The 12,855-nt window shown below is 41.7% G+C and overlaps 1 protein-coding gene across 1 annotated transcript; it reads right to left on the minus strand.

Annotated features, from left to right (window-relative positions):
• Positions 1 to 270: 270 nt before the first annotated feature.
• Positions 271 to 11,889, minus strand: LOC106610871 (uncharacterized). Its single transcript, XM_014210515.3, has 10 exons — positions 11,638 to 11,889; positions 4,161 to 4,303; positions 3,299 to 3,343; positions 2,760 to 2,855; positions 2,106 to 2,150; positions 1,749 to 1,910; positions 1,443 to 1,577; positions 1,217 to 1,369; positions 751 to 882; positions 271 to 659 (listed from the first exon to the last, which is right to left on the minus strand). Exons 1-10 carry the CDS (start codon positions 11,730 to 11,732, stop codon positions 538 to 540), a joined length of 1,128 nt encoding a protein of 375 aa, XP_014065990.3. The 5' UTR covers positions 11,733 to 11,889; the 3' UTR covers positions 271 to 537.
• Positions 11,890 to 12,855: the final 966 nt, after the last annotated feature.

The raw sequence follows: 12,855 nt of genomic DNA on the forward strand, positions 1-12,855 counted from the left end.
ATATGCACTCATAACACCATTATGAAATCATTCAAATCAAAATCACATCAAGTGTTATTTGTCACATGCACCAAATACAACAGGTGTGGGTAGACCTTACAGTGAAATGCTTACTTACAAGCCCTTAAAAATTAAATCTAAGAAGTTTTTAACCAAGAAAAAACAGTGTTGAGAAAATATTTACTATAAACTCAACTAACCCTAACCCTGAGGAAGGCAGAGTGTTGCCGAAACGTTCAATTGCTGGGAGTTTATACATGGAGAGTGCGATTTTCTTTATTTTGATAATTTATAGTTTATTCGCCGTTAGTCAGCACCTCCACACAAACTATTACTCTGGGTGTGCACCAGCTCATGTTTTTTTATCGAGAAAATATTTACTTAAATAAATTCAAAAATCTGAAATAAAAATGAACAATGAGAAAAATATAAAAATAACAAATAATTAAGGAGCAACAAAAAAAACATTCATAACATCAATCAGTTTTGATGTAAAGGGCCCTCCTCCGGGATCTCTTCTCATCCTCTCTCTTCCCTCTACTCTCCTCCCTTCTTTTTAGACGTCCCGATTCTTGAGAACAGCCATCCCGCCGCTCCACCAACTGCTGTTCTAACACCACCCACAGCTGCTGTAGCCACTCCTGAAAGCCCTGCAGCACCTAGAGGAAGACCACACACATTGCTGTTCCACATACGAGATACAAATATCCTTACATTACCAATTAAAATGATAAATGACTCCTCACACACCTTCTGCAGCTGCTGTAGTCGCTCCTGAAAGCTCTCTCTCCTCGACTCCTCCCTCCCCTTCAGATGCTCCACCAACTGCTGCTCCAACACCTCCCACAGCCTCTGTAGCCTCTCCTGAAAGCCCTGCAGCACCTAGAGGAAGACCACACACATCGCTGTCCCAAATACGATACAAACATACTTACTGTTGTGAAGGGTCACGGCTCTTATCCCTATTACCTTCTGGCCACGCCCCCTCCCAGCAACTCACAACACCTGATCAAGCCTTTACCTTACCTACCAAAAGTACCTTGTCCTTTCATGTATGCAATAAAGTGACAACTACTGCTTGCACTTTTACTACTGCCCCATAGTGGTAGCTTACCTACCTGAACCAGCCTTAGCGTGTACAGTCCTTGGCGCTAGAGGACAAACATTAATTTGACTTACATGACCAATTTATCAATGATAAATTAATCTGACAAACCTCCTGCAGCAGCTGCTGTAGCTGCTCCTGTCTCTTCTCCTTCCTCCTTTTCAGGTGTCCTTGTCCTTGTGGCCAGCCATCCCGCCGCTCCACCAACTGCTGCTCCAACACCTCCCGCGGCTGCTGTAGCCGTTGCAGAGAGCCCTGCAGCACCTAGAGAAGACCACATACGTCACTATCCCATATATTAGAAACAAACTTCCTTACATTACACTGCCATTCACACCTGCCGTAGCTGCTGTAGTAGCTGCTGCCGCTCCTGAGATCCCTGCTCCTGCGGCCACCCATCCTGCGGCTCCACTAAGTGCAGCTCCAACACCTCCCAGCGCCGCTGTAGCCCCTCCTGAAAGCCCTGCAGCACCTAGGTTGACCACATACACATCTGTCACTGTCCAACATAAAAATAAAAAATAAATCCAAACAGCAAAGATAAACGATATCAAGTCATGTGATTTAGTAAGTTATGACATCACAAACACCAACATTGGCTATCTTTATTTCATTGAAAGATTGTAGGATTCTTCGTATTTACCTGCTGACTGTAGAACAGCAACAAGACCCCCGGCTGCTACCCCACCTCCATTTACCGCAGCCGCTGCAGACATCATGCTTGCTGCATATGATCCAGCAGCAATCCCACCAGCAGTAAATCCTATCGCTCCTAGGACAACTGGTGCCATTGCCACTGCCGCAACTATGAAGGCCCAGCAGAAACACTTGAGCAAGCAACCATAAACATACCTGGCCTCGTGTTATAGGTTGACAATAGTATCACTATCATGTGAATGTTTGGCCTAAACAACAAAACAAAGTAGTAATACATCTGTAAAATTATTTGAAGCTGGTAATTGATCATTTGAATTCACGCTGACTAAATAAATAATCTTACCTGCTCCCGCTGTTGCTGCTGCTGCTGCAGCAATTGTACCTGTTCCTAAATGGTAAAGAAAATATTGCTATTTTATGATAACCTCCTTTTATGGCAACTCAACTTGTAATTCACCCAATCCATCAGAGTAACCTTGGTTGTTGATTGTAAACTAGGTACTCACCATTTTGGATTCGAAAGGATAAAAGGACTTTTACTCAAGAAAAATGTTCTAGCCTGTCAGTCCACCCTTCATATAGTCCCAAAATATAATTATATACATTGCATACGAAAGCCTCATAGCTATCCTAATAGAAAGCCTGTATTTATTTCCTGGGAAAAAATCTATGATTATGCTTTTTGACACAAAACGCATTATCATAGATATTTTCCAGGACTTCTGGTCATGCTGAATACCACTTAAACCTATGAATGTCATGGAGGTGGCTTTGTGGCTTTAGCTCAGTGGGGTAACAGTTTCGAGGAACATGGGTGACCCAAAATGGATACACACAGGATACACATCCTTACATTATAAGAGCAAAGAAAACGACTAAGTCAATCATCAATGATAAATTCTACTCAATAAGTCATATGATCTAAACACTATAATCACAAACACTACCATTGGCTTCCTTTATTCCATCATGCCATTAAAGCTTTCTTTGATTTTACCTATTGCGGTGCCCCCTGCAGTTGCTCCAGCAGCAACCCCAACAGTAGTCAAACCTGCCACTCCCAGGGCAACTGGTGCCCCCACCACCGCCGCAGCTGTGAAGGCCCAGCAGACAAGAGCATGCAACGAGCAAACAAACAAAAACATACATGGCTCCCTGTTATAGGTTTGACAATGGTATCACTATAATGTGAATGACTTAGGCCTAAATGACAAAAGAAAGTAGCAATACAACTGTGAAATGATTTGAAGGTAACACCTAGAAAGGGCTTAACCAATAATGTTCAGAGCATAGACTAGAGATTCCTTTTCTTATACTGACAATTATTGTGCCATTTATATTGTGTTTCTTATTCTGGCAATTATTGTTCCATTTACGTTGTTTGAACTTATCAAAAGTATGTTTACAATGGATTTTGACCAGTGTTTTTAAATTTTTTTTTTTAGCAAAAATCAACAAATATAATACAGATCAATCAGATTAGTGGAGTTATTGGATCAAATAGAATATTCATGCTGACTAAATACATTATCTTACCTGCTCCCACTGTTGCTGCTGCTCCTGTAATGATCATCCTTTTTCCTAAATAGAAAATACAATATTGCTCTTTTATGATATCCTGCTTGTTGACAAAGCTACTGTGTGTTAGCCAGCAAGTCAGCTAGTAATTCACCTAATCCACAACAGTAGCCTAACCTATTGTAGTTGGTTGAAAGTAAACTAGCTATTCACTATTTGGGATTTTAAAAGGTTAAAAGGGTGCATTTTACTCAAAAACCATCCTCTAACCCAAGGGGGGCAAAGTACGGCCCGCAAAACATGCATCTTTTTTTTTTACCCCTTTTCTCTCCCCAATTTCGTGGTATCCAATTGGTAGTATTGAGAATTTTCCAGAACATGTGTGGCCATTATACATTTCAGGCCATTATACATTTCAGTCCACACAGCTATCCTACATTTACTACCTGTAAAATATCCATGACACAAAACACATCATCATGGATATTTTACAATATTGCTAGTCATACTTAATATCACTTGACAACAGGAAACCTATGAGTGTCATGGAGTTGGCTTTGTGAGTTTGGTGGGCTTTAGCTCAGTGGGCTAATACTTAAGAGGAATACAGATGACCCAAGATGGATACAGACATGTGACCTGTATTACTGTGACCTGGATTCAACACATTATGTTTTGTTATTAAATCGATGTTTGTTTTGGTAAATTCCAAAAGTGTTGTGTACTTAACACTCCCTGGCCAACTATTACATGTTTTCATAAGTATTTATGACCTTTAAACATTATGGGTGCATGTTGCTATTCATACAAATATTAAATATGGTGCTCCCATTTTGATGATCAGAATTGTGATAGTTTTGGGAAGTTCTGTTTGACTCACTGTTCTGTTTGATTCTTTGTGAATCATCCGGGTCCTGAGGCTCCTGACCATCCCGAGGCTCCTGACCGTCCCGAGGCTCCTGACCGTCCCGAGGCTCCTGACCGTCCCGAGGCTCCTGACCGTCCCGAGGCTCCTGAGCATTGCTGAAGTAAACAGTGAGGGCATCAATCATTGCTGCACATGTTTCAGTCATTGTCCGGGTATTTTAGATGCACAGTCACTCATTGCCAAGGTAAGCGCATAACAATGTTATCTTCTCTTCGTCTGGCAAACCTATTTTGTCTGCCCTGTGTAATGTACAATTCAAAATATTCTATCCAGTCATTCCAAGGCTCCTGCAGCTCACCTGGTACCGGCAGAGATATGGTTGGTGCACTACAAAAGATATTGTGCCCCTTTTACTTTAAAAAAATGTAGGTAACTGTTTGCATCAGCTTTTTAAGTAAATCCAACAAGGAGGATATTTTAAGTTTAATATGCTTCACTTTTAGTGTATTACAAACTCAAACATATTAAGTGCAACAACTAACTGGATTTCAAAAATTCCTTTCATTCAACTTAATTTTATCAGGTTCAGAAATGTTATTTTTTTGTTTGACCTGCTTAAAAGTCCTTCAAGTCCCAGAACTAATGTTATAAGTTTGATATACTTATATATATATATATACTTAATGTAATTAGTTACCAAACTACTATTGTAAGATTCATTTGCTGAATTTTCTCAGTATCGTAATTGATATTCTATGTTTTATCTACAAATGTTTTTTGCTCAGTAACTTATTGTACTCAGGTTAGTAAAAATGTATTTAAATTGGGTTCCTACTACTCAAATATATACTCACAACTATACTTAAAAAGCTGATGTAAATAGTTACCTCAACATACTTGGGATAATTTACAAAAAAATATTATTTCTATACAAGGGAATACGCAAAAAGAAACAACAGTGTTCAACTTCAACACCTTTCTTTTGAAAAAAATAAATGTTATAATTTCATAATTTCTTCAAACTCAAATCGCCCCTTAAACCCTACTCCTTAGGCATTTGTGGAGAGCTCATTATTTTGTAATATGTAAGCATTCTGGGTATAACTACACCTTGCCTCCTTAGGTAAAGTTACAACCAGATAGCTTGCACCTGACTACAAATCATTTCAGATCTTCACAACTGCATAAGGTTTAGGTGATAGTTTGGGATTAGCACTTTACACAAAGCACAATATGAACTTTAGCTCAAATACCTCATTCAAACTGTTTTAGATTAATTAAAACATGGGTTTTCAAAACATACATTTCACATATTGTTACAAAATACAGTGGCAATAAAAAGTATATGAACCCTTTGGAATTACCTGGATTTCTGCATAAATTAGTCATACAATTTGATCTGATCTTCATCTTAGTCACAACAATAGACAAACACAGTGTGTTAAACTAATAACACACAAATGATTGTATTTTTCTATATTGAATACATAATTTAGACATTCACAGTGTAGATTGGAAAAAGTATGTAAACCCCTAGGCTAGTGACTTCTCCAAAAGCTAATTGGAGTCCAATCAATGAGACGATATTGGAGATGTTGGTTAGAGCTGCCCTGCCCTATAAAAAAACAGTTACAGAATTTGAGTTTGCTATTCACAAGAAGCATTGCCTGATGTGAACCATGCCTCGAACAAAAGAGATCTCAGCAGACCTACAGTAAGATTCATTGTTGACTTGCATAAAGCTGGAAAGGGTCTCTAAAAGCCTTGACGTTCATCAGTCCACGGTAAGACAAATTGTCTATAAATGGAGAAAGTTCAGCACTGTTGCTACTCTCCCTAGGAGTGGCCATCCTGCAAAGATGACAGCAAGAGCACAGTGCAGAATGCTCAATGAGGTTAATCCTTGAGTGTCAGCTAAAGACTTACAGAAATGTCTGGAACATGCTAACATCTTTGTTGACGAGTCTACGATACGTAAAACACTAAACAAGAAGCCACTGCTGTCCAAAAAAACCATTGCTGCACGTCTGAAGTTCGCAAAAGAGTACCTGGATGTTCCACAGCGCTTCTTGCAAAATATTCTGTGGACAGATTAAACTAAAGTTGAGTTGTTCCTGGAGAAAAAAAGGCACAGCACACCAACATCAAAACCTCATCACAACTGTAAATTATGGTAGAGAGAGCATCATGATTTGGGGCTGCTTTGCTGCCTCAGGGCCTGCTATCATCGACGGGAAAATGGTTTCCCAAGTTTGTCAAGACATTTTGCAGGAGAATGTAAGGCTATCTGTCCGCCAATTGAAGCTCAACATAAATTGGGTGATGCAACAGGACAATAACCCAAAACACAGAAGTAAATCAACTACAGAATGGCTTCAACAGAAGAAAATACGCCTTCTGGAGGGGTCCAGTCAGAGTCCTGACCTCAATCCAATTTAAAATGTTGAGGCATGACCTCGAGAGCGGTTCACACCAGACACCCTAAGAATATTGCTGAACTGAAACAGTTTTGTAAAGATGAATGGTCCAAAACTCCTCCTGACCGTTGTGCAGGTCTAATCCGCAACTACAGAAAACATTTGGTTGAGTTGCTGCCAAAGGAGGGTCAACCAGTTATTAAATCCAAGGGTTCACATACTTTTTCCACCCTACACTGTGAATGTTTACACCGTGTACTCAATAAAGACATAAAAACGTATAATTGTTTGTGTGTTATTAGTTTAAGCAGACTGTCTATTGTTGTGACTTAGATGAAGATCAGATCAAATTTTATGGCCAATTTATGCAGAATTTATCCAGATAATTCCAAAGGGTTCACATACTTTTTCTTGCGACTGTATATGCCAAATTGTACCTTAAACCTGACTCCATATGCACTAGTGAAGCCCATATAGACATATATTTTGACAGGTATAAGCATTCTGGGTAAAACTCCACCTTGTCTCCTTAGGTAAAGTTACATCCAGATGGCTTGAACCTGACAAATAATCTCAGATATCCACTAGCGCATATGGAGTAAGTTTGAAAACAAAGCTGTTTTTTAAACAGGAATTGACAATGTCTCTTATGACTTCACCTGACAAAGAGCATCATGTTAACTGTAGCTCCTATGCTACCTAGCAACTAGCTGTTCAGCTTACTGAGTAGGGTTTAGACCACAGTTTGAGAGTGGCCCTTTGAGTTCTCATATATATCGTTAGATATCTCTGAAAACAAGTAACTTCATCTATAGAGCTTGGAGCCGTGGGGAGGTCCTGAGATCATCAAGTTCCAAGAATACTTTTTGGAACACCTCAAAGGTATATTTCAGTTCTTTGGGGGTACCTTAGATTTAAACCATAGATGAGGCCCATAAGCAAGGTACATGACTGTAACACTGGGAATACCAGCCAGGATCTCTGCTCCTTCGATGCAGATCCCATGCGCTATATTCTGGTGCAGATCCTTCACAGTGAACAACTTAATCACATGCTGAACAAAAAAAAAATGAAGAAATAACAGACGGGGGGGGGGGGGGGTCTTCTGAACAGATAAGGACAAAAGATGATCTGAGAGCCATAATGCTATTGGGAAACCCCTCCCAAAGCATGTGCAGAGTGAGAATGTTCAGACTAATCTTGACTAATCTTTAATGCGTATTTCAATGTAGATTAGAATATTAGGTCAAGACAAAAAAATATTTTAATCAATATACATTTTTACCTACATTGACTATTTTCATTCAGTAGTATGTTGTACCTGAGTGAGCTCAAACAGGGCTGGCCATCTTTCTTTGAAGTCCTTCACAGGAAGGGCCTGAATGACATTTTGGCACTCACAATGTTGTAGTTGTCACATATTTGTACTTCTCCCAGTAGCTCTTTGTACTTCTCCCAGACTCCCTCTCCAGGGTCTCATCTGTTTCTCCAGCAGGGTGGGGTGGGAGGTAATTTACCTCCGCCTTCTTTGGGTTTTTTTTATATTCCTGTCCTCTGGTGATTTTCTCTTGACAGAGTTCACTTCAAATCAAATTTCATTTGTCACATACACATGGTTAGCAGATGTTAATGTGAGTGTAGCGAAATGCTTGTCCTTCTAGTTGCGACAGTGCGGTAACATAACATAATATCTAACAGTAATATCTAACAAGTAATCTAACAATTCCCCAACAACTACCTAATACACACAAATCTAAAGGGGGGAATGAGAATATGTACATGTATAGTATATATAAGTATATGGATGAGCGATGACGAAGGTGCAATAGATGGTATAAAATACAGTATATACATGTGATATGAGTAACATAAGATGTGTAAACATTATTAAAGTAGCATTATTTAGAGTGCATTGTATAAAGTGACTCGTGATCCATTTACTAAAGTGGCCAGTGATTGGGTCTCAATGTAGGCAGCAGCCTTTCTGAGTTAGTGATGGCTGTTTAGCAGTCTGATGGCCTTGAGATAGAAGCTGTTTTTCAGCTTCTCGGTCCTAGATTTGATGCACCTGTACTGACCTCGCCTTCTGGAAGATAACGGTGAGAACAGCCAGTTGCTTGGGTGGTTGATGTCCTTGATGATCTTTTTGGCCTTCCTGTGACATCGGGTGCTGTAGGTGTCATGGAGGGCAGGTAGTTTGCCCCCAGTGATGCATTGGGCAGACTGCACCACCCTCTGGAGAGCCTTGTGGTTGAGGGCGGTGCAGTTGCCGTACCAGGCTGTAATACAGCCCGACAAGATGCTCTCAATTGTGCATCTGTAAAAGTTTGTCAGGCTTTTGGGTGACAAGCCAAATTTCTTCAGCGTCCTGAGATTGAAGAGGCGCTGTTGCGCCTTCACCACACTGTCTGTGTGAGTGGACCATTTCAGTTGGTCTGTGATGTGTAAGCCGAGGAACTTAAAACTTTCCACCTTCTCCACTGCTTAGCCCTTCGATGTGGGGGGGGGGGGGGGGGGGGGGGGTGTTCCCTCTGCTGTTTCCTGAAGTCCACGATAATCTCCTTTGTTTTGTTGACGTTGAGTGAGAGGTTGTTTTCCTGACACCACACTCCAAGTGCCCTCACCTCCTCCCTGTAGGCTGTCTCGTCGTTGTTTGTAATCAAGCCCACTACTGTTGTGTCGTCTGCAAACATGATGATTAAGTTGGAGGTGTGCATGGCCACGCAGTCGTGGGTGAACAGGGTGTACAGGAGAGGGCTGAGCATGCACCCTTGTGGGGCCCCAGTGTTGAGGGTCAGCGAATTGGAGATGTTGTTTCCTACCTTCACCAACTGGGGGCGGCCCGTCAAAGTCCAGGACCCAATTGCACAGGGCGGGGTTGAGACCCAGGTCCTCCAGCTTGATGAGCTTGTAGGGTACTATGGTGTTGAATGCTGAGCTATAGTCAATGAACAGCATTCTTACATACGTATTCCTTTTGTCCAGATGGGATAGGGCAGTGTGCAGTGCAATGGCGATTGCATCGTCTGTGGACCTGTTGGGGTGGTATGCAAACTGAAGTGGGTCTAGCGTGGTCGGTAAGGTGGAGGTGATATGATCCTTGACTAATTTCTCAAAGCACTTCATGATGACAGAAGTGAGTGCTACAGGGCGGTAGTCATTTAGTTCAGTTATCTTTGCCTCTTGGGTACAGGAACAATGGTAGCCATCTTGAAGCATGTGGGGACAACAGACTGGGATAGGGAGCAATTGAATATGTCCGTAAACACACCAGCCAGCTGGTCTGGGCATGCTTTGAGGACGCGGCTAGGAATGCCGTCTGGGCCAGCAGCCTTGCGAGGGTTAACACGTTTAAATATTTTACTCACGTCAGCCAAGGAGAAGGGGGGGCGAAGTCCTTGTTAGTGGGCCGCGACGGTGGTACTGTATTATCCTCAAAGCGGGCAAAGGTGTTTAGTTTGTCTGGAAATGTGACGTGTCCGTGACATGGCTGGATTTCATTTTGTAGTCCGTGATTTCCTGTAGACCCTGCCACATACGTCTCGTGTCTGAGCTGTTGAATTGTGACTCTACATTGTGCCTGTACTGGCATTTCACTTGTTTGATTGCCTTGCGGAGGGAATAGCTACACTGTTTATATTCAGACATTTACAAAATAGCCTCCAACACTCTACTCAGCAAATTGGATGCGGTCTATCACAGTGCCATCCGTTTTGTCACCAAAGCCCCATATACTACCCATCACTGCGACCTGTATGCTCTCGTTGGCTGGCCCTCGCTTCATATTCGTCACCAAACCCACTGGCTCCAGGTCATCTATAAGTCTTTGCTAGGTAAAGCCCCACCTTATCTCAGCTCGCTGGTCACCATAGCAGCACCCACCTGTAGCACACGCTCCAGCAGGTATATTTCACTGGTCACCCCAAAGCCAATTCCTCCTGTGGCCGTCTTTCCTTCAAGTTCTCTGCTGCCAATGACTGGAACGAACTGCAAAAAAATCCCTGAAGCTGGATACTCATATCTCCCTTACAAACTTTAAGCACCAGCTGTCAGAGCAGCTCACAGATCTCTGCACCTGTACATAGCCCATCTGTAAATAGCCCTTCCAACTACCTCATCCCCATACGGTTTTTTTATTTATTTTGCTCCTTTGCACCCCAGTATCTCTACTTGCACATTCATCTTCTGCACATCTATTACTCCAGTGTTTAATTGCTATAATGTAATTATTTTGCCACTATGGCCTATTTATTGCCTTACCTCCCTTATCCTACCTCATTTGCACACACTGTATATAGACTTTTTTCTATTGTATTTTGTTTATTCCATGTGTAACTCTGTGTTGTTGTTTGTGTCGCACTGCTTTGCTTTATCTTGGCCAGGTCGCAGTTGTAAATGAGAATTTGTTCTCAACTAGCCTACCTGGTTAAATAATGGTGAAATAAAATAAAATAAAAAATGCTGTGAGGATGTTTTTCAGCAGCAGGGACTGGGAGACTAGTCAGGATCAAGGGAAAGATTAATGGAGCAAAGTACAGAGAGATCCTTGATGAAAACCTGCTCCAAGGCGCTTAGGACCTCAGACTGGGACGAAGGTTCACCCTCCAACAGGACAACGACCCTAAGCACACAGCCAAGACAACACAGGAGTGGCTTTGGAACAGGTCCTTGAGTGGCCCAGCCAGAGCCCGGACTTGAAACCGATCGAACATCTCTGGAGACCTGAAAATAGCTGTACAGTGACACTCCCCATCCAACCTGACAGAGCTTGAGAGGATCTGCAGAGGAGAATGGGAGAAACTCCAAAAATACAGGTGTGCCAAGCTTGTAGCGTCATACAAGACGACTCAAGGCTGTAAACGCTGCCAAAGGTGCTTCAACAAAGTACTGAGTAAAGGTTCTGAATAGTTATGTAAATTTGATATTTCAGTTTTAAATGTTTTATTAAATTGCAAAATGCCTAAAAACCTGTTTTGGGTTATTTGAATCAACATGGTTGATTCAAATAACCAACTCATCATCAATCTTTCATTATTTGAATCAGCTGTGTAGTGCTATTGGCAAATACTCACATAAAAAATGGTGGTGTCCGTGGCACACACTCCATGAACAGTTGAGGAAGGGGCCGACATGCGCGCAATCTCATTGGTCCATGTATAGCCCACATAGGTTACGATAATGATAAGCCTTACACGGGTTACAAACCTGTGATAATGTTAACCATCAAGCTAAGAAAGCATCAAGCCTTCTATAATGCTTTTTCTACTTTCACTTTCGATCTTCAAGCACGAGATCTCCGCCCAGCAGTGTTGCCAACTCCTCAGTAAGGAAAGTAGCTATTGGCTGTCCTAAAAGTCGCTTGAAGTCGATAAATGACGTCATCACGTAATTTGTATAATTGCCATGTGAATGCAATTGTGATGGACGCTGTAGGAGAGCGGAATAACGGCGCGGGAGAGACAAAAAGTGATTAAAAAAAAAAACACCCTAAATATGTTTAGAACTAGAAATGAACTTCTGTCGATTATAGTTTTTTTTAATATCACAATTCCAACCCTCTTCCTTTATCCGGGCTTGGGACCGGAAAAAGTGACCCATAATAGACACTCTGGCGGAGTTACTTCGTTTTTTATTTAAAAAAAAATGTTTTTTAGATTCGTTTTCTTAATTTGGCTTGGTTTTTAACCTTATGGTCCACTTAGGAGCCTACAACAAGTCACAGTAAAATATGAACATTTAAAAAAAAAAAAAATTCTATACAATCTAAATGGACCAAAAAGAGACAATAGAAAAAACTGTCAATGGCAATGTGAGAAAATTATGGTAACTAGTCTGGCCAGGGCGGGATCAGCCAGCGGCGGCTTCCCGCATGCGCGATTCATTTGCAATCTGGACGCGGAGGGGTGAACATCTCTTGCTCTGACTGGGCCGCCTGTGAGTGCTTTGGGACTGGGGTGGGGCCCACGGCAGCACCCGCTGCTCGTTGAGAAGAGTAAGAACGATACGTGCTTTCAACGTCAGTCTCCAAAAGTCTCCAATACCACCAGAAAAAGTCGCTAGATTTGTCGCTAGTCGCTTTTTTGAAAATTTGTCGCCAGAGGGGTCTGAATACTCGCTAAATATAGCGACTGAGTCGCTAAATTTGCAAAACTGCCGCCCAGTACCCATTTCAGGGAAATGAGTAGGTTTACAGCTAGTGGCATATGTGAGCGAGAGATACAACTCTGCACTTTGTCCTGGGTGAAATACGACGCAATGCAGACAAAGCGGTTAGTGTTTTTTTTTTTTAC

This window comes from Salmo salar, chromosome 09, assembly GCF_965601325.2.
Source record: "Salmo salar chromosome 09, fSalSal1, whole genome shotgun sequence".
NCBI lineage: Eukaryota > Metazoa > Chordata > Actinopteri > Salmoniformes > Salmonidae > Salmo > Salmo salar.